Raw genomic sequence first — 22024 nt, forward strand, 5'->3', positions numbered from 1 at the left:
CCAGGAGAGACAGCAGGCTGCAGAGGGCCCCTGGAGTTGATGTGGAAGCCAGTACCACAGGGATCACATGGAAACGTACCAAGGAGATGAATAAACAGCAAGACCAGAACCCTTTCTGGAGGTGGAAGGCAGACTGTGGTGACAGCTCCGGATTTACACAGGAGATGGCTTAGGCTGAGGCAGCACAGGCAAGGCAGGGTGCCACCCACAGCGCGTGTAAGCTCAGCGTTTTGACAACCTTGTTCACTGTTTGCCATGGGAAGAGAGGCCCAGAGAGACTGTTTTTGGTTGCAGCACACAGGTAAGTTTTGTGATTGATGCGTTTGGGCTGTTTTCATTTGGCAAGACCTGTGGGATGGGGGCACCAGTGCTCTTGCCAATGCTGAGAACCTCTCAATGTCATGGTCAGGCCCTGGGAGACATACTCACTCCCAACCCCACTGCCCATTCTGGGAGGCAGAATCCAGCAGACACTGGGCACAGGCTCCTGCACCCCAATCAGTCATGGGATGACAGGTGGGGTGGAAAGCCTGTGCTTCTGGACCCACGAGACACTTCTGAAGTGTTTTGGGGAGGGCAGTGCCAGCAAATGGGCAGAGCATTTTGAATTACTTCAAAACCACACCACGAGGACACTGATGCTGGCAGTTTTCTCAGTGACAGAGTTGCTCAGGAGATGGGCAGAAAGCCTGTGAGGCCCTCACTGAGTTATGAGTCAGTTGTGACCTTCCTGCGTCAAGTGCCTCAAATGGTGGACGACTGCAGGCAAATGGAAATTTGTAAGCTGCAGTGGGAGTAGGGAGGTGCATGCTAATTTGAGACCACAAGCTAGGAGGAAGAAAGACCTGCTTCTGTGCTGACATCAAACAGGCTGAGCAATGAGGTGTCACTGAAGACAATATTGGCAGAGCAGGTTCCCCTGGGAAGAGTGCATTGGGGGAGGTGTCTGCAGGGAGGTGGGGGGCATCTGCAGGCACATCCTCCCTGAGAAAAAGATTGTGTAGTCAAAGTGGACTTTGCCTGGGAGAAAGGAGTGGTCACATTATCAGCTCTTTAAAACCAAGTCATCGTCCCTGGGGTGGGCCAAAGAAGCCCCAGCAAGGTGAGCCTTGATGGGGGTGTGGTGTCTCAGTGATTGCAAGTCACTTGCTGGCATCCCAGGCTCCAGGGTCTTGGAAGAGAGAGTCCCAGCCCCAGGTTGGAAGAATTCCCAGAGTTGGTCCGGGACCTGGCAGGGCCCCAGGCCTGCTGGTCAGCATGGATGGTGGGGCAGATGGTGCAAGCAGGAAAGCTGTAACCCACCTGGAACCCAGACTCTGGGGCAAGGGAGCACAAGAAAAGAAAAGAAAAGAAAAGAACAGAGAGCTATGCTCTGTGTGGAGAGCAGGCAGAAGGAGGGGCACTGTGGAGGCAGCTACTGCCCAGGGCACAGTGACCCACAGCAGCAGCCCAGGGAGACCGACCAGGCAAGGGCACCGGGCACAGCAGCACTGCCCAAGGGAAGATGTGTTTACTGGGCTTGCTGTGGCTTTAGGGAAGAGGACCAGTCTGACCTCGACTGTGATGATGCAGGGGCTAAAACTTGCTGGGCAGTCAGGAGATGAGGGAAGGTGTGGCAGAAAGAGCTGCTGGGACCCAGGCAGTGCTTCAGCCTTTGAGGCTCTTCCTTCCCTGCCAGGGGTGTCTGGACCTCTTCCTGGGTCCCACCTAAGGCACAGGGTGTTGGGGGTGCATAGGTAAGAACGACGGTTTCCCCAAAAGAAGCAGCAGCCAAGCCTTCTTACTCCATCAGGGAGTAGCGCCTGCATCCCGAGGAAGACAGGAGGGCTGTGAGCAAGTTTAACAGCGGATTTGCAGGAGAGAGAGAACTACACAAGGTAGGCACTGGGCAAGGGGCAACCTGTATTGTGATCGCCATGCATTCACTGCTCACGGATGTGGGGCAGAGCACCCCTCACCCCACCACCGCTAACTCTACCTCCACCCCCACCCCCACAATGGGATGAACAGACAAAGGCCAAGGATACTGACCTTCCTCTCTAGGAAGGCAGTCAAGGAAAGACACCTTTATGGAGGGGATTGTGCTGTGGCAGGCACTCCGCTGCCTGCTTCAGGGGTATTTTCTCATTTAGGCCCCTCACCTTCCATCTTAATTCCATCAGCCGCCTCCACCCCAGTCTCCTAGCCCTGCCTCCAGCCCCTTCCTGAGGCTCATTCTGAGCATTGCATCCTCCTGCTACCCTTGCCTTCTGTCAGCACTGGGAAGTGTGCCTGTGTCAGGGAGCAGATGCCCCAGTCTGCTGGCGTTTATCATGTGGTTTTTCGCTTTCTCTTCATGCAGATTATAAACTCAAGGACAAGGGTCAGGTCTCTATTTTTGCCAATCGAAGCACACAACTTTATTGATGATACACACAGATGTGGGCTTGGGTGGAAGAGGTTAAATCAGTACAGTAGATAGAATGGGAGTCCCCTTTTTTTGATGAATAGGTTCCCCATCTGTCAGCTCGTGTAGAAGAGAGTAGATGAAAAGTAATTCAACCTAAGCCACAACAAATACATTTTCAGCTCAAGCTCTGATGTGGGGCTGGTCTGTGCAAAGTGGTTCTGCTCTGGGAGGGAGACCACCCCCATCATAGGTAACATATGATTTGGTGTTCTTTATCCACAGCAGGCAGCCAGAGTGATCCCTTTACCACATGAAGGAGGCTTCCAGGGAGTAATTTACATTGCACTTTGCCTGCAGACTGCAAAACCAAGGAGTTATTCAAAGCTCTGTGGGAGGCCCTGCCTGGCCAATAGGAGTGTGGTCCTCCATTTAGCACTGGCACTTTCACCCAGTGATGTGGTGATCGCTAAGGCTGGGTCTTCCCTAGCACCCTCTGCAGATTCTTTGATATCTGCAGGCCAAGTGGATTCGGGGTGGATTCAGTCCCATTGTGTTCCAGGTGGCCATTTACAGGGCAAGGGTTTCCGGGGGCATCTCTCTGTTTCCATTTCTGATAAAGAGGGTCATGAATGACAATAGCATCTGGGCACTGAGCAATTCCCCTGCCAAGACTGGCTTTTCGGACAAACACATCAGCGGTTTTAAAAGCTGAACCTTAGCACTTCCACTTTCCTCTGATATCAAAGGAAACTTCAAGTCTGAAGCAGACTTGGCAAGCATGTTATTAATAACTGTCATGCTTATTAACAAATTTAATCCGGCCTCCTGCAGAAATGAGTTGCAGCCACGTAACACAGGCTTCTGACACAGTTCAATGATGTACATCTTAATCTGGCCCTGCTTTTCAATACTCGCATTCAAGTTATCTGGGGCACACAAAGCCTCTCCAACAGTGGGGTCAGGAGTGGGGATCGTGTTTCTAACAATTGAGAGACTGGCCAAAGGACTATTGATATCATGGCTAAATGAAAAACCCACATTCTTAGGCTCAGCAAAGAACATTTTTCCCTGAATGAAAAGAGACTGGGAGAGGTCAAGAATGCAACTGACATTTTTAAAGTTTTGAGCACTCCAAGTATTTTTGTGTTCATAGGGGAAGGGCCGCTGTTTTACTGGGTGTGCTCGGTTGGCCTTGCCCCCCCCTGAAGGCCTGTCCTCAGTGCCACCCGGGGCCCCAGGTTCAGTCCAGTCCCCATCCTCACTCCATGGTCTAGTTATAGTTGTGAAGTCAAACCAAATGTCAGGCTCTTCCTCATCCAGCTCGTCATTTTCCCATTCCTCTTCCTCCTCCTCCTCCAGCTTGTCACTGTCATCTCTTCCTATAGTCAGTTTGTAAACACAGTAGCAGGCACCAGCCCCAATCATCAGTCCTGCCGCCACCCAACCCACTTCCCGAGCCCGGCCCATGCTCAAGTCCGTGCCAGCTTCCACAGGAGATTACAGGAGAGGGTCTTGCTCCCCCTGACTGAAGAGAATTCTTATGGCCAGGATGAGTAGTGAAGGAAGGCAGTAGTTTTCAGCCTCTCTTGGTTCCTGTAGCTGTTTTGTGATGAATCTGCGGGTGAAAAAGAGTATTAGGCTTTTGGGTTGTACCTGGGTTTGTGCCTCACCAGACAATGGAATTAAGTTCTTGGTGAGAAAAGTGAATTATTAGTAAACTGGTTCTTTGCTCTTTTCTGTCTCCACCCATCTACCCTCAGGATCCACCAGTTCTCTTCCCTGGACCACGGAGAAGGGTGGGAGATTGGCCTGTGCTATGACAGCCAGGAGGTCCAGTGGGAAAGTCTATCCCTCAGACAGTCTCCTCTTTCACCACATCTCGGGGACAGTTTCCTATCAATCTCTCCAGTCAGGTAAATTCCTTCTTCCTTTATCTTCTGTTATCAGTGTTCCCTCCACAGTGACAGATGGATAGAGTCTGGCAGAAGGACAAATGCAAAGAAGGTAGGCAGCAATAGAGAACTGAAAGTGAAGTGCATGGATCAGCGCTGAGGGCACAGGTCCTAATACCCGTGTTTCTGAATTTTAGGCCCTTGAGTTTAAAAGATTTTTCACTGTCTCGACTTTCCTAACGCGGGTTTCCCCAGCCCCCGCTTACCCCCCCCAAGTCGTCCGCCATTTCCCCAGCATAGGCCGCCACACCCCTTTCCCTGCGCTGAAATGGGAGGGGGTGTGCAGAAAAAAGGGGCCAGGAGAGGGCGACTCGGACCCGGCCCATACAGATCCCATCCCCACTTCTCCGCCACCCCCACCCACGGTCCCAGGCAAATCCCACCTTCACACCGACCTGTACTGTTCCAACCACGGCAGTTTGCTCCTTCTCTCCCTGAGACTTGCGCCGCGACCTACAGGCCAACAGACCTACTAACCTGCAAACAGTCAGGGGACCGAGAGGACGGAGTGCTTGGTGGACGGACCGAGATATAAGTGCCCCGATTGTGGAACGCTTCTTTTCTCCTAGTCTCTGGAACCGTCATAATCTCCTCTCACCCCCACCCGAAGCCCGCCACTTCTCTCTACTAGTATGAGCACAGGGTGCGCTGGGGGTCAGGGGCGGAATTTAGAAAGTAGGCAAGAAAGGAATACAGCCCCGATCAGCCCGAACTTGGAGTCGCAGCACTCTCGGTCCTCTTCCACTCCCACCTCCTCACCAGAAGCGCCCACTCTCGCACCGACCTGCACAGTTCCAGCTAGTTCCATTCTTCCTTCACACGCCTGCAGAGTAATAGAGGGTTGGTACCCAGACGGAGACGACTAGCAGGACTTCTGCTCTAGGCGGCTCTTGGTCACGTGACGGCCACGTCACCAGTGAGCTCTGGCCCCCGATTTCCACTCCCACAAGCAGTGCGGCAGGCGCCAGCCTGCCCCGTACCTCCCCCAATCACACTGGGCCCTGTCACTCTTTTTCCTCTGTAACAATACCGGAATCCAGAAGGGGTCCTGCCTCTCTGGTGTTCCAATTTAACTTTCTCTAATTACAGGAAGAGACAGCGTCTTTTGCTGGGTCTGTCTTTCACTTATACTTCTTAGGGAATTTTCCCATCCTTTCCTTGACTCTGAAACTCCTGCATGCCTTTCCTTAATTTCTACCACTTTACATATTCAGTCTCTGCACCAAAATTGGGGAGGGGCAGAAAAGGATGCCCAGGTAGTAGTGAGATCTTTATTAATGTTTTTGATATATTTACGTTCTATTTTTCTCTTTTTATTTTTGTGAGCTGCACTCTTTTATAATGAGATAATACAATAAAGATATTTCCACTTGGAGAAAAAAAGAATTAAAATCTATTTTCAAAAGTGTACATAACATAAATAATATTTCCCAGTTAATAGGGAGGGCTCATTGACTTGGTGAAGTTAATGTGATTTACATGGAAAATATTTGTTTTTGACTGCACAGGAAATAGCTTTCAGGCAGTCTACTAAAATTTAAAAATATATCCTTACAAACAGAACCAGTGTGCTTCCAATATGATTTATAAATTGATGGATAAATGAATCTTTATTGAGAAGGTTCAGGTTCTAATCATGACCACAGATAAATGAATCACTATCCCTTTCTCACTGCTGACTGAACTCACAGTCAAAGCGTCAGCTGACTGAGATCTTCATAGAAGACTGCCCAACCGCTTTCACTCTGGCTTCAAAGGACTTTGAATGAATCTTACATCTTCAGATGGATTTAACAAATTACTAACTTTATGGATTATCCTACCTTTCATTCCAAGGGATTTATTTAAAATCTATTCTGAAGTTTTGTGGTACAACCTACAAATCACCCAGAAATTACAGAGTTCCTTGTTGTCCCACTGATGAAAATGAGATTTGATGGAGGAAAATTTCACTGCATCATGACACTGTTGAGATCTCTCTGGTGTCTGCCGTTCACATACTATACATCACCCTAGCAGTGACTAGGGAGATGGTGGTGAGGGTCTCTGGATGACTAAGAATTACTGCAATACCCTTGATGTCCGTGTCAATTTCCCTCACAGATGGAAGGGCAATGTATAGGATCTCAAACAGTCACCAGGAGAAAGAGACTTTTCATTCCTTGCCTCCTATGACAACTTCACTGTACCACTGTTTCAAGCTCTTCAGAATAATCCCAGAACTCAGGGACGAAGCATGCAGAAGTTAGTCCCCAGACATCCACCTGTCCCTGCTGAGGAGTCATACTCTAAATATAGAAACTCCAGGCAGCCTCTTTCTTAGAACGCTGAAATATGACACCCTGGCAGGGAGGCTCCCCCTGTGAGGGGCCCTGTGCTGAAGAGGCCCTTTCTGGAGGTGAGCCTAGGAGCCCTAATGCCTTGCTGACAAATATTCAGAAGTTGAGAATATGTCACAGCTCTCTGGTCTTCTATTTTTATAATCAGAACTCACTAATATACCTCATCTCTAAATCTCTATGTCATTTGTTTCAATGTCATTCTCTTATATCTTTTTTTTCATTGCCCTTTATTTACTTTGCTTAGACAAGTGAATGCTGTTTATGAAGACTTACTAACAGAGCTCTCACATTCAACTGGCCATTATTCAGTTTCTGGCTGCTAGGTACTCCATATAAGTGGCTTTTGTTTATGTTGAATATATACATTAGAACAAACTAAGGAGTATGTAAAGCTTAACAAAAGCAGATGACTTGGTATCAAAGACATGGCTGTACAATATAGACTCATTTTTACATCACTTAATTAGGCTTCTAGGACAAAAGTTTTACTCCTGCCTCTCCTTTTGGTATGTCCTTCAATTGTTCCGATGTCTAATCCCTGACTACCATTCTCCCAGTCTGTCAGACCTTTCCGGGTTTGAATCCATTTCCTGTCTAAATCCCATAAGCATGATAACTCTTTCAGTTCTTTTAAATCTTTGTCGTTTTGATCCATAATTCCTTCCAACTCCTATCTGGGGACTAACATTTAAAAACTACTTTTATCTCTATCATACATCTATCAACAAATATTTATTTAAGGGCATGTTATGTGTCTGACATACTATGTCAAAAGTGAAAAAGTAAAATGCTCAAGCAAGTCCTCAGACAAGTCTGTTAAAAGTTCCCAAGCCTGCAAAAGACTTTGTGAAGCCACTGCCAAAAGGAACCTTTGGTTTAAATCAGAATGTGGTCGCATGTGGTATGTAGCAGGAATGACAAATAAATAATTTGCCCTGAGAAATACAACCATCAGGGGTACTGGAGGTTTCTGTCAGTTTTACCTGCCCATTCTCTTCCTGTAGCTACCCTGTTGGTACAGACTAACTACCCTGTTTTCCCCAAAATAAGACATCCTCCGAAAATAAGACCTACTTAAGGAAAGATAAGATGTCCCCTGAAAATAAGACCTAGCACATCTTTGGGAGCACACCTTAAAATAAGACACTGTCTTATTTTCGGGGAAACAGAGTACTTGGGAGCCATAACTGAGCCTGCAGTTAGAGTAAGGACATTCGTTTACCTTAAGAAGTGGCTTTTAGCTTAGGAAGCTTGAAGTACTTTGACACATCATGGGGATGACTCTGCCAAGGAAAGCTAAATGTTCCATTCGTCTTAGCCAACACTTCTCCTCCAGAAAGTGCTTGGGTGGGAAATACCAACACTTTCCTCTGACTCTCCTTTTCATATATTTCTATGCTTGAATAAGCCCCTTTGCTGCACATGATCTTTCTCTAAACACAGAATCATATATAGTTGATTTGGTTTCTGTTTACTGAATTTCAGTCATGTCCTAGTACTGCCTCCCAGAAGTCAGATTGATATGAATTTTCCTGGAGGTTTGCTTGTTCCCAAACTCCCCAGTTTTTTGATTTACTCCTGTATTGTCTATGGATTTTAAAAGTTATATGGTCAGATAACAACCTTATATCCAAACTATTAATATTAAGGAATATCTAACTGAAGGAGCCCATGTTCTGAAAAGCTTTATTAGTTTTTGTATTGCATTATTTATTTTTGTACTGTGTATTTGTTAAGATTGTTTGGTTGCCAGCAATGGAAATGAAACCTGGTAACTTAAACAATGAAAGAATGTGATACTTTTATTCCATTTCCTACTTTAAGAGAGTTAAATCCTTGATGCGGGGTGAATTTTGGAGCTCATCAAACCAGCCAGTAAAATGGTTTTGCATTAATTACTAGATGCCAAGTTCGGCCAATTTTATCTTGGTCTCAGTATTCCTCTAATACCTATTTCATTTACAGATGGTAGCTTCTATTCGTACCCAAGTATATTTTGTAATGTTCTTTGTATATCACATTGTCAGTGTGCATGCCTCTTTGTCTTACAGATACCAATTACCCCGTTGTGATTTCTACTCAGTTTTTTTTTTTGCTATTACTGGCTTCTGCAGTCTCAAAGCCTCCTTGTTGCAGGTGAAGTTCTGTAGCTCTCCTATTCAAAAGACTGGCCTAGTCAGAAAATTTACATATTCTCAGACATAAAGCCCATTCAGGGTTGTGTAATGCGTTAGGCCTCAGAAGACATTACGATTGCCTTGGGGGAAGTGTGTAACACTCTCCATCAAGTGAGAAAATGTGGGACTTTTGGAGGTCATTACCCAACATCACTCTTCACCCTCCACTATTTTATTTTATTAAAATGAATATAGTTTTATAGTATTCTTTTTCCCATAAAAAGAATATAGGCTGGGGGCAGGAACAAAAATAACGAAAAAGTAAGAAAGTAAAAGCTACATATTCTCATTCCAGGTTTCCTTTGCTGGTTGCTTGTTCATTTCACATCTGGGACTAGATTTCAGAGGAAATGGTTAGACATTAATAGCTGGGAGGAGGGGAGGTGGAGGGAGAGGCTGCTGTCCCAGGGGCCTAGGGAAGGAAGAGGCAATTTTTCAAAAAAGTACAAGTGGCCAGTAGCCCCAGGGGAAGATGCTGTCACTTTCTGGTAGTCAGGAAGGGAAACACAACTACTGGGAGACGGGATTAGCGAAGAAGAAAGAGTAACAAGGCCTAGTACCGGGGAGGGAATGGAGCGGGGCGGGCCCTCTTCTGCAGCACTGCTGGTGGGAGGGGAAATTGGGGACCCGAGTTGGTGGATGACGTAGCTCTCACGTGACCAAGAGCTGACGTGTGCAGAAGTCCTTCTTGTCCTAGTCGTTGTTCCCGTCTGAGTACTAGCTCCCCATTGCCCTGAGGGCGGGCGGGCCTGCGGCTGAGGAAAGAAGGGGAGGAGAAGGGGAGGAGAAGGAAATTGTCCCGGATCCCTGCAGGTTAGTGCCTGGGAGATTCCATATAGTGGGGGTGGTCGAGGGTGTAGGGCGGGGACCGTCGCGGGTCCAGAGGCACCTTCGTCGTCTCTCCCACTCGCTGCCCGCTTTCCAAGACATATGTCCCGCTTGCAGCCCATTTCGATGCTGAGAAACGGTGAGCAGAGGGGTGTTTGAGGAGGAGCCCAGAGATCGGGAAATTGGAATGTGCTGGGAGCTGAGGCCCGCAGTCCGGAAAAGGAGCTGTGGCCTGGGTGTTGGCCTCTAGTCCACCAAAACAGTGCCGGCAGGGAAAGGCTGGACGTGGGGGTCAGGGGTGGCAAGGTGCGACGTAATTTGTCAGCAGAACGCCTAGAGGGGTAATGGGGATGAGAAACGTTTGACAGCCAGGCCTCCAAATTAGGAAAGAGTTTCGTGTTCTGGGGACTAGTCCGTCCACTAAGCGCTCAGTAGCGGCTGTTTCCGTCCTTTTGCCTGTGCTGTGTCTTCCTGACGATGGCTCTGTCTCTAGTGGGTCCGAGCCTCTCCCGGGTGGGCAGTCTTTCCGTAGGTTGCGGCACGCTGCCAGGCAAGAGAAGAGGAAGGAAATTAACCCTGGTCGGTGAAGGTCGATTTGAGGGTAAGACCATTTGGGGACCCTAGGAGGTGCAGAGGTGGGGGTGGGAAGAAAACAAGCAAGGCAATAATCTAGGTTCAGGTCTGACTCTGAATGTGTTTCTCACACTCCCCGGACTGTGGAGAAATGGCGTGCGGGGTGTGTGTGTGTGTGTGCAACGGGGGGGCGGGGAGGCTGGGGGGATGACAGCAGGGAAACCTATCAGATAGTTTTTCATAATCCTCCTCTCTCAACAGCACTTAGTCCCCATGTTTTCGATCTGTCATCCTGCAGGTCTGCTGTAGCAGGTGGCCCTGTTTGAAACAAGGGAGGAAGTTTCCTCCGATCAGTAGAGGTCGGTGTGGGCGTGGGGGCTGTCTAGAATGGGGGAGGGGTTGGAAATCAGCCGCGGTTCGGGCAGGCTCCACCAATCCTACTTAATTTTCTTAAACCCCTCCCATTTCAGGATAGGGAGGGGTCAGGTACGTGCATGTTTCGGATGGCAAAGAGTGGTTAAAAACGAATCTGACAACCTGCGCGGTGAACGAGGAAAGCAACAAATTAAAGAACAATCAATCCATCAAGCCCTCTGTTCTCACTGGCTCTGATCTCTCTGCAGATTGGAAAGGTTGTTGGGCGTGGCACACCTCCAGGGAAGGGAAGAATTAGTAAACTGCCTATTTTGAGGTTAGTGCAAAAAAGGTGCTATTCCCTGGGGTGGCCTGAGGCTGTGGTGACTGAGACCCTCGCAGAGCCCGTGGACTCCGTTGCCTTTATCTAGACTTAGGGTGAGGGTGAACTGCGGGGAAGAGAGAGGGTGAAGTGAACGAAAGGGATAGAGGTTTTGTCAAAAGTCTACATTTACTACCCAGCATTAATTTACTACTCTTATTCTTCTGTGCAATTCCATGCATATGACAACATAAATTGAAGAGAAACTCAAACCATATTTTCTTCTTCTACCCTTAGGTCCACTTCTAGAATCAGCTATTGTGGCCTTGAAGTGGCTGAAGACTGATCACCCTTCACAGGCCTACACCCAAGGCCCACAGCCCTCTTCCCCCAGCCTGAGTGACTACTCTATTCCTTGGTCCCTGCTATTGTCAGGGACGAGTGCATGGGCTACGCCAGGAAAGTAGGCTGGGTGACTGCAGGCCTGGTGATTGGGGCTGGTGCCTGCTATTGCATTTATAGACTGACTCGGGGGAGAAAACAGAACAAAGAAAAAATGGCTGAGGGTGGGTCTGGGGATGTGGATGATGCTGGGGACTGTTCTGGGGCCAGGTACAATGACTGGTCTGATGATGATGATGACAGCAATGAGAGCAAGAGTATAGTATGGTACCCACCTTGGGCCCGGATTGGAACTGAGGCTGGAACCAGAGCTAGGGCCAGGGCCAGGGCCAGGGCTAACAGGGCACGGCGAGCTGTACAAAAACGGGCTTCCCCCAATTCAGATGACACCATTTTGTCCCCTCAAGAGCTACAAAAAGTTCTTTGCTTGGTTGAGATGTCTGAAAAACCTTATATTCTTGAAGCAGCTCTAATTGCTCTGGGTAACAATGCTGCATACGCATTTAACAGAGATATTATTCGTGATCTGGGTGGACTCCCAATTGTTGCAAAGATTCTTAATACTCGGGATCCCATAGTTAAGGAAAAGGCTTTAATTGTCCTGAATAACTTGAGTGTGAATGCTGAAAATCAGCGCAGGCTTAAGATATACATGAATCAAGTGTGTGATGACACAATCACTTCTCGTTTGAACTCATCTGTGCAGCTGGCTGGACTAAGATTGCTTACAAATATGACTGTTACTAATGAGTATCAGCACATGCTTGCTAATTCCATTTCAGATTTTTTTCGTTTATTCTCAGCAGGAAATGAAGAAACCAAACTTCAGGTTTTGAAACTCCTTTTGAATTTGGCTGAGAATCCAGCCATGACTAGGGAACTGCTCAGGGCCCAAGTACCCTCTTCACTGGGTTCCCTCTTTAATAAGAAGGAGAACAAAGAAGTTATTCTTAAACTTCTGGTCATCTTTGAGAACATAAATGACAATTTTAAATGGGAAGAAAATGAACCTGCTCAGAACCAATTTGGTGAAGGTTCACTTTTTTTCTTTTTAAAAGAATTTCAAGTGTGTGCTGATAAGGTTCTGGGAATAGAAAGTCACCATGATTTTTTGGTGAAAGTTAAAGTTGGAAAATTCATGGCCAAACTGGCAGAGCATATGTTCCCCAAGAGCCAGGAGTAACTCCTTGATTTTGTAGTTTAGAAGCAGCACACATTGTAAACTATTCCTTTTCTCCACCTTGTTTATATGGTAAAGGAATCCTTTCAGCTGCCTATTTTGAATAAAGAGTATCATACTGTATCATCAAAGCTGACATTTAACCAAGTTGGTCTTCAGGTTTAAGCTGGATGAATGAATTCCAATACTCATTCTGAATACATGTTTGTTGCTTTTTATCTCACTGCCTAGATTGAAATATTTTTACTATTTCCTCTGCATAAGTGACAGTGAACCAGTTCGTCATAAGTAAGCTCCCTTTTGTCATTTGCATTGATTTCATTTATGTATCATCAATAAAGTTGTGTGTTAAATGCTGGAAAGAAAAAAACAAGAAAGAAGAAAGAAACCATCTTTGTCCTTCAGTTTATAATCTAGTTGGAGAGATAAGAAACATGCAAACCAAAAGATAACCAAGAATATCTGAAGCATACGCTCATTATCAGATGTGTGCTTTGACAGTACAGAGGAAGCAAAGGCTTCTGTGGGATGTGCTAGCCTGCTGAAGCTTCACGGAGGAGTTGGCCATTGAAAATGAGTCCTGAATGGGGCAGGATGGTTAGGACATAACATGGGAAAGGAGGAAGGAGAGAATGGTTGGAGAAAGCCATGGAGGTAGGAACCTTCTTCCTATGACAGTCAGGAGACAAATCTGCTCAGAGTGGAAAGTGTGAGGAGTGAGTAAATAAATTTGGAAATCTGGATGAAGCGCATTTTGGAGAGCTGTTTGAATATTATCCCATTGAGCACTAAGACCCATTAAATATTTTTTACTAGAAAATAATTGGGATCTACATGAAAGTCTCTCTTTACTACTGTGCAGTATCAATGTGGGTGTGCGAAGTGAAGTGGTTCAAAACCCTGGCCATTTGGTAACACATACCATAAACCTTAAAATAGGTAAGCCCTTTATCCTAAGGAAGTAATTAAATCATTGGCCAAAGATTGTATGTACAAGGCTGTTCATCCCAAGCACTATCTGTGGTAGTCAAGATTGGAAACAACTTTTAAGTATCTAGCATACTGGATTGGTTAAATAAATTAAGGCATGTTCACACAGTAGTATCTGAAAACTGTGGTGATAAAAATCTACAGTGCCAGGAAAAACTATTCATCATGCATTATGAAGTGAGAAAGGTAGGCTACATAGCAGTATTCGGAGTATGATTCCATTTATTGAGAATAATAAAATGTAAGTTTAAAAAAGACACTAAAAACTCTGAAATTATAGATAGCCAAACAATAATGATAGTTGTCTTTGGATGGGAGAATAATGAGTGATCTTTATTTTTTCACTTTTTATTCATCTATGTGTTCTTATTTATCTAAAATTAATATTGATTTTTAGGAAATATTTGAAAAAGTGTTGGAAATGAAGCAAGTGATTGGAGCACATATTGAGTCGAAGAAATGTTTAGATTAAAAATGAGGTGGGTTGAAGTTTCCTCTCCTAAATGATAGATGAGTGGTGAAGATGGGACTTTTTGTAAGGATTAAATGAGGTAATATGCACAGTACTTACTATCTTCTGGCACATAGCAGTTAATTAAGAAAAGTGAGCACCTTTAATTATCTAGAATGCAGGGTTGATAGTTTTTTGATTTACCTTTGTTTTGCTGGGGCATTCTGCCGTGGTGTTTCAGTGTCATTTAATAAATAATAATAACAATAAAGTTTAACATTTATTAAGTGACTACTGTGTAGAGTTCTGTCATTCCTGCAAAGCAACTGTTAAAATAATTTCTCAAGGGAAGAGAAGTGGATTTCTTTTCTAAGGATTTGGAATGTTTCCTCAGACATGATCTCACCAGCCTCCATAATGTATTTCTAATTGGTTTGGGGATGCTTTCCTGCTTTATATATGGGGCCAGGAAAGGGTAAAACCCTCTGTTCAGTTGTAGTCTGGTTTTAGCCCCAGGTTTCCATATGTGTACTGTAATATTGTATAGTATTGTCGGTAGTGGACACAAGGAAAAGGAACTATTTGGCTTAAAATTGCTGGGTATGGTAACCCTATTAAATCATGCATATGTAAGGACTCATTTATCACCAGTTTTAACACCAGTTTTAAGGGAGGAATGAGGGAAAGGGAAACTACCATTTTTCTTGCTCTATTGTTAGGTGAGAGAAAAACATTTGCAGGGGGGCAGGGAAGAGTGTGTGGTGGGTGGATTTATCCATTTAAAATACATTCAGTGTGAAGGACCTGTGTGACACTTAGGTGAGGATTTCCTCTGGTTATTTGAATATATTGATTGATCTGGTACTCAGAGAAGACTGAGTTGCAAATAATGATTTGAGTACCATCCGGACGATGGATGATAAGTGAGGACATGGGGAGTGGAAGTGATCCCCCAGAGGAAGGTGCAGAATCAAAGAGTGAAGGGCCACAAAAAGAACTGTGCAAGGGACTGACAGCTGGGGAGAGAAGCAGAATTGAAACTGAATGTATGCCCTTCCAGACATTTTTATGACCCATATATGTATAGATTCTTTACACAAAATTAGATCATACTGTAAATTTTCAGAGCATGATTTTAAATTTTTCTCCTCAAAAATAATAATAAATATTCATTGGAGATACTTGAGAAAACAGGGTTCATTAGTACAAACTTGCCCCCTGCCCCAGATATCTAGTTGGAACATCTAAAAAAACCATTCACATCAAGCCACGTTGGGCATGAGGTGCAGCCTGGCTTTTACACCTGGGGGAAAAATGCGGTTAACTGAATAAAAAGCCTCATCAAGGCAGGCACAAGCCTGACTAGGGACCGTCTGCTCTTTTTCCCCTCCCCTGCTCCTTCTCATTCTTCTTTCCTCTCCCTCCCTGGCACTTCTGTCTTTATTTCCTCCTCCTGGGAGATCATTGGTGGTAGCCTCTTGTCTGCTTCTGTGTCTCTCCGAGTGGCAGTTAAATTTCTATGACATAAAGCCATGTACCAGTGGGCATATAATACAGAATAATAACTGTCATTGCTGTGGTCTTAAGATGACTCTGGGTGTGACTGGGTGCCAAGATCTTTTGGAAGCCTTGTTGAACAGAGCCAAGAGTGAGAAGGAGCTAGTCTTAGCTTGGCGTAGCTGTAGGTGCACTGCAGGTAGTCTTGATGTCCTGCACCTGGTATTACTTAGGATGAATATCCTGGACTCTGGAAAGCTGTTTGAGACATGGGCATGAGTGCCTGGTCCAGGCAGGCCACACGCTGATGTCCCAGTGTTTTCACATAGCACCTTGTCATTGTCAGTGCTTTGGGGGAGGGCAGAGTTCTAGGATTGTGGTTGTGACTGTGGTGGCTCATGGGAGCAGGGAGGAGGCATGTCCTTTCTTTAGAGAAGATGGCAGCTCCTAGGAAACTGAGGAAATTAAAAACTCAGAGGATATCCTGCTATTTGGATTTCGTTCTCATCTAACATATTTAGGAATCCATGTGTGTTTATTCAAGTCCAAACACATTCAAAGGTGATTTTACAAAGGTGGAGTTTGGTTCTGCTGTAAATTGTCAAAGTCAAGGCTCAGGAAACAGTTTTTTTTTCAGTTCATATTTTACCTGTGCTGTTTCAGCAGAGCTTCCAAGTGTAGGTTTAGAAATTGATGTGGTTCAGGCAGATTTTTTTTTTTTTTTTTTGTTTAGGCTCTCTTTTGTTAATTTCTCTGCTACATTCCCTTGAGAATGGCTTTAAAAATGATTAATACTGTTTTCAACGCCAGCTTTTTACATTCATTTTGCTTCACATCCCAGGCTGAAGGTTTTCTCTGGTTTGTCTGATTAAACTGTGGCTCTTTTTGGCTCGAAGCCAGAAATATCTCACAGCCATCCTGGGGTCCCTGGTCTGGGCTGCTCTGAGGATGTGGTATTAAACAGAAAAAGGAATATTGACTTCTCAGAGGGGTATACCTCCTGCTTGACTCTGTCGGGGCCTTCTGAGGCCTTGTATTAAGGGCTTGGGCAATGTGTGGGTTTGAAGATAGGCATGGGAGGAAGAAGGAGAGAGTGGAGAGTGAGGGAAGACTTATTAGAGGGGCAACGTTATCCTGACAGGTTCATGCAAACCTTGAGAGTGGGCTTAGTGTCATGCTCTGGCCCTGTTGACCATTCACATTTTAAAAAGCGTAGGTGTAATACAACCATCTTTCTTTGGGCATAGAGCCTTAAATGAGGCAGTATTTTCTTTTCAAAATTAAAAGCAGTGGCAATTTGTAACTATGTAAAATATAGTTACACAGACCGGATTCTTACTGTTTGCTGCTCAGACAGAACATTCATTCTCTTTCTAAGATCAATCTACACCAGAAGCCAAAATATCATAGAAGGTTGTTTGTTTAGTAGTCAGGGAACTCAGCCAACTTAGCTAGATATTGATACTGTCAAAGTAGGAGGATCTGGTGCATCCGTCTCTACAATGGGGATTAACTTGTTGCTGAAATCCAATACTTGTTTTAAAGACCTAGAGCACATTTCTCCTTGGACATAATTATAAATTTTATCTGCCTAGATACCCCTTTGGCAGAGGCAAAAGAGAGCAGTGGTGGGTGGTAGTTTTATAACTATTAAGATGTATGATCAAATTGGTCATCAAACAGAATTTCAGAGATATTTACTTTTCTGGAAATGTGATTTATTCTTTTTCCAAATTTGATTTTTGAATGGCAAATGATAATAGTATTTATTTATCAGGTATGATGTTATGTTATGATATATGTATACATTGTGGAATGATTAAAACAGACTAATAATACATATATACTTATGTACTTATCATTTCTTTCTTGTAAGAACATTTAAAATTTATTCATTTAGCAATTTTGAAATATATAATCTATCATTAAGTACAATAACTGTGCTGTGAAATAGATCATTAGAATTTATTCTTCCTGTATAACTAAAACTTTGTGTCCTTTATCTACAACCTGCCCTTTCCTTGTCCATCTCCCTTCCCTCTGCCCCCCAGCTCTTTGTAACCACAATTTCACTCTACTATGAATTTGACTATTTTATTTATTTTTCTTCTTTTCTTCTTTTTAAAGTTTTAATAAATTTGGAGGGAACAAGTCGAATTCTGTTACCTGTATGTATTGTGTAGTAGTGTAGTCTGGCCTTTTGGTGTACCAGTCAACTGAGTAGTATACACTGTACCTTACAGATAATTTTTCATTCCTCACCTCCTCCCATCCTTTCCCCTTGTGAGTTTCCAACATCCATTTTTACCACTCTGTGTGCCCTTGTATATGCATAGTTCAGTTCCCATATAGAAATGAAAACATGTGGCAATTATTTTTCTGTTTCTGAGTTACTTAATTTAGGATAATGGTCTCCCATCCCAACCAAAGAGATTTCATTCTTGCTTTTCAACACGTAGTACTCTGTGGTGTGTGTGTGTGTGTGTGTGTGTGTGTGTGTGTATTATCCACTCATCAGTTGATGGACACTTAGTTTGATTCCATACCCTTGCAATGTGAATTGTGCTGTGATAAACATGTGATTACAGGTATTTAAATTTTTTTTGATAAAATTATTTCTTTTCCTCTGGTAGATACCCAACAGTGAGATTGCAGGGTCAAATGGTACATCTACTTTTAGTTCTTTGAGAACTCTCTATACTGATCTCCATAGAGATTATACTAATTTATATTCCCACCAACAGAGTCTAAGTGTTACCTTTTCACTGAATTTATGCAAATGTCTACTCTTTTATAATTTTTTAATAACGTCATTCTAATTGGAGTAAAATGGTATCTCATTGTGATTTTAATTTTCATTTCCCTGATGACTAGTGGTATTGAGCATTTTTTCATGTTTTTTGGCCATAACTGATTTGGAAATATCTTTTGAAAAATGCCTGCTTAGGACTTGGTGCCCATAGCACAGTGGTTAAGGTGCCAACCACAACTGAGGCTGGCGGGTTCGAACCCATCCAGGGCCAGCTAAACAACAATGATGACAACCTCAACAAAAAATAGTCGGGCATTGTGGCGGGCGTCTGTAGTCCCAACTACTTGGGAGGCTGAGGCAAGAGGATTGCTTAAGCCCAAGAGTTTGAGGTTGCTGTGAGCTGTGATGCCACTGCACTCTACCGAGGGCAACATATTGAGACTCTGTCTCAAAAAAAAAAAAAAGGAAAGAAAAATGCCTGTTCATGTCATTTACCTACTTTTTAATGTTTTTTCTTTATGCTTAGTTGTTTGAGTTTCTTACAGATTCTCAATATTAATTAATCTTTTATTGTTTACAAATATTTTCTCCCATTTTGTAGGTTGCAGTTCAACTCTCTTTGATTCATTATAAGCAGTACTTGTCTTTCTGTGCCTGACTTACTTCACTTAGCTTAATGTTCTCTAGATTCATCCATTTTGTTGCAACTGACAGAATTTCCTTTATAAAGGCTGAATCATCTTCCTTCCTTCCCTCCTTCCTTCCTTCCTTCCCTCCTTCCCTCCTTCCTCCTTTCTCCTTCCTCTCCTCTGTCTCCAATTCTGTTGCCCAGGCTAGAGTGCTGTGATGTCAGCCTAGCTCAGAGCAACCTCAAATTCCTAGGTTCGAGTGATCCTCCTGCCTTAGCCTCCCAAATAGCTGAGACTACAGGTGCCCACCACAATCCCTGGCTAATTTTTCTATTTTACTTTTTAGTTGAGATGGGGTCTTGCTCTTGCTCAGGTTGGTCTCGAACTCCTGAGCTCAAAGCGTTCTCCTTCCTCAGTCTCCCAGAATGCTGGGATTATAGGTGTGAGCCACCATGCATGACCAGGGTGAATCATTTTCACTGTATATATACACAGCAATTTTTTACCCATTTGTTTATTTTTTTATTATTAAATCATAGCTGTGTACATTAATGCCATCATCGGGCACCATACACTGGTTTATAGACCATTTGACACATTTTCATCACATTGGTTAACATAGCCTTCCTGGCATTTTCTTAGTTATTGTGTTAAGACATTTACATTCTACATTTACTAAGTTTCGCATATACCCTTGTAAGATGCACCACAGGTATAATCCCACCAATCACCCTCCCTCCGCCCACTTCCCCTCTCTCTCCCCTCCCTTCTCCCCTTCCCCCTATTCTTAGGTTATAACTGGGTTATAGCTTTCATGTGAAAGGCATAAATTAGTTTCATAGTAGGGCTGAGTACATTGGATACTTTTTCTTCCATTCTTGAGATACTTTACTAAGAAGAATATGTTCCAGCTCCATCCATGTAAACATGAAAGAGGTAAAGTCTCCATCTTTCTTTAAGGCTGAATAATATTCCATGGTGTACATATACCATAATTTATTAATCCATTCGTGGATCAGTGGGCACTTGGGCTTTTTCCATGACTTAGCAATTATGAATTGGGCTGCAATAAACATTCTGGTACAAATATCTTTGTTTTAATGTGATATTTGGTCTTCTGGGTATATACCTAGTAGAGGAATTATAGGATTGAATGGCAGACCTATTTTTAGATATCTAAGTGTTCTCCAAACATCTTTCCAAAAGGCATGTATTAATTTGCATTCCCACCAGCAGTGCAAAAGTGTTCCCTTTTCTCCACATCCACGCCAACATCTCTGGTCTTGGGATTTTGTGATATGGGCTAATCTTACTGGAGTTAGATGATATCTCAAAGTAGTTTTGATTTGCATTTCACTGATTATTAAAGATGATGAGCATTTTTTTCATGTGTCTGTAGGCCGTGCACCTGTCTTCTTCAGAGAAGTTTCTCTTAAGTCCCTGGCCAAGCCTGTGATGGGATCACTTGTTCTTTTCTTGCTTATACGTTTGAGTTCTCTGTGGATTCTGGTTATTAAACCTTTGTCGGAGACATAACCTGCAAATATCTTCTCCCATTCTGATGGCTGTTTGCTTGCTTTACTTATGGTGTTCTTTGCTGTGCAGAAGCTTTTTAGTTTGATCAGGTCCCCGTAGTGTATTTTTGAAGCTGCTTCAATTGCCCGGGGGGGTCCTCCTCATAAAATACTCACCCAGACCAATTTCTTCAAGGGTTTTACCTGCACTCTCTTCTAGTATTTTTATAGTTTCGTGTCTTAAGTTTAAATCTTTAATCCAGTGAGAGTCTATCTTAGTTAATGGTGAAAGGTGTGGGTCCAGTTTCAGTCTTCTACAGTTTGACAGCCAGTTCACCCAGCACCATTTGTTAAATAGGGAATCTTTTCCCCACTGAATGTTTTTAATTGGCTTGTCAAAGATCAAATAATGATAAGTAGCTGGATTCATCTCTTGGTTCTCTATTCTGTTTCAGACATCTACTTCTCTGTTTTTCTGCCAGTACCATGCTGTTTTGATCAATATCGATTTATAGTATAGTCTCAGGTCTGGTAGCATGATTCCTCCTGCTGTGCTTTTTTTTCTGTGTAATGTCTTGGCTATTCGAGTTTTTTTCTGATTCCATATAAAACGAAGTATTATTTTTTTCAAAATCTTTAAAGTATGACAGTGGAGCTTTAATAGAGATTGCATTAAAATTGTATATTGGTTTGGGTAGTATGGACATTTTAACAATGTTGATTTTTCCTAGCCATGAGCATAGTATGTTTTTCCATTTGTTAACATTTTCAGCTATTTATTTTCTTAGAGTTTCATAGTTTCTTTATAGAGATCTTTCAAGTCCTTTGTTAAATCATAACTGTATATATTGATATGATCATGGGGCATTGTACACTCGCTTCATAGACCATTTGACACATTTTCATCACAATGGTTAACATAGCCTTCCTGGCATTATCTCAGTTACTGTGCCAAAACATTTACATTCTATATTTACCAAGTTTCGCAAATACGCCTATAAGATGCACCACAGGTATGATCCCACCGATTCCCCTCCCTCTACCCATCACCCCCCTCCCTCCCCTCCCTTTCCCACTTCCCCCTATTGTTAGTTTGTAACTGGGTTATAGCTTTCATGTGAGAGCCCCAAATTAGTTTCATAGTAGGGCTGAGTACATTGGGTATTTTTTCTTCCATTCTTGAGATACTTTACTAAGAAGAATATGTTCCAGCTCCATCCATGTAAACATGAAAGAAGTAAAGTCTCCATCTTTCTTTAAGGCTGCATAATATTCCATGGTGTACATATACCACAATTTATTAATCCATTCGTGGATCGATGGGCACTTGGGCTTTTTGCATGACTTAGCAATTATGAATTGGGCTGCAATAAACATTCTGGTACAAATATCTTTGTTATGTTGTGATTTTTGGTCTTCTGGGTATATGCCCAGAAGAGGAATTACAGGATTGAATGGCAGATCTATTTTTAGATATCTGAGTGTTCTCCATATATCTTTCCAGAAGGAATGTATTAATTTGCATTCCCACCAGCAGTGCAGAAGTGTTCCCTTTTCTCCACATCCACGCCAACATCTCTGGTCTTGAGATTTTGTGATATAGGCTAGTCTCACTGGAGTTAGATGATATCTCAAAGTAGTTTTGATTTGCATTTCTCTGATGATTAAAGAT

The 22024-nt window shown here is 43.6% G+C and overlaps 2 protein-coding genes across 12 annotated transcripts; one reads left to right on the forward strand and one right to left on the reverse strand.

Moving 5' to 3' along the window:
- Window positions 1-2374: 2374 nt before the first annotated feature.
- On the reverse strand, window positions 2375-5241 carry LOC128578277 (protein ARMCX6-like). 7 transcript variants are annotated; one of them, XM_053580859.1, is made up of 3 exons: window positions 5126-5241; window positions 4737-4818; window positions 2375-4004 (listed from the first exon to the last, which is right to left on the reverse strand). In XM_053580859.1, the coding sequence occupies exon 3, from the start codon at window positions 3854-3856 to the stop codon at window positions 2957-2959; it is 900 nt and encodes a 299-aa protein (XP_053436834.1). In that variant the 5' UTR covers window positions 3857-4004; window positions 4737-4818; window positions 5126-5241; the 3' UTR covers window positions 2375-2956. The 7 variants fall into 7 exon arrangements, with proteins under 7 accessions (XP_053436834.1, XP_053436841.1, XP_053436837.1 ...); XM_053580866.1 differs by having other exon boundaries at window positions 4725-4818; window positions 5126-5200; XM_053580862.1 differs by having other exon boundaries at window positions 2375-4367; window positions 5126-5199.
- A 3945-nt stretch (window positions 5242-9186) lies between these two features.
- On the forward strand, window positions 9187-14251 carry ARMCX3 (armadillo repeat containing X-linked 3). 5 transcript variants are annotated; one of them, XM_053580249.1, is made up of 6 exons: window positions 9511-9673; window positions 10210-10289; window positions 10560-10620; window positions 10732-10747; window positions 10885-10952; window positions 11235-14251. In XM_053580249.1, the coding sequence occupies exon 6, from the start codon at window positions 11383-11385 to the stop codon at window positions 12520-12522; it is 1140 nt and encodes a 379-aa protein (XP_053436224.1). In that variant the 5' UTR covers window positions 9511-9673; window positions 10210-10289; window positions 10560-10620; window positions 10732-10747; window positions 10885-10952; window positions 11235-11382; the 3' UTR covers window positions 12523-14251. The 5 variants fall into 5 exon arrangements, with proteins under 5 accessions (XP_053436223.1, XP_053436224.1, XP_053436225.1 ...); XM_053580248.1 differs by lacking the exon at window positions 10732-10747 and having other exon boundaries at window positions 9187-9673; XM_053580250.1 differs by lacking the exon at window positions 10732-10747 and having other exon boundaries at window positions 9511-9827.
- The last annotated feature ends 7773 nt before the right edge of the window (window positions 14252-22024 follow it).

Source organism: Nycticebus coucang, chromosome X (assembly GCF_027406575.1).
Source record: "Nycticebus coucang isolate mNycCou1 chromosome X, mNycCou1.pri, whole genome shotgun sequence".
NCBI classification, from domain to species: domain Eukaryota; kingdom Metazoa; phylum Chordata; class Mammalia; order Primates; family Lorisidae; genus Nycticebus; species Nycticebus coucang.

Coding starts and splice junctions, on each gene's coding strand:
- ARMCX3 (XM_053580248.1), top strand. CDS start 11,383: ATGGGCTACGCCAGGAAAGTAGGCTGGGTGACTGCAGGCCTGGTGATT.
- LOC128578277 (XM_053580865.1), bottom strand. CDS start 3,856: ATGGGCCGGGCTCGGGAAGTGGGTTGGGTGGCGGCAGGACTGATGATT.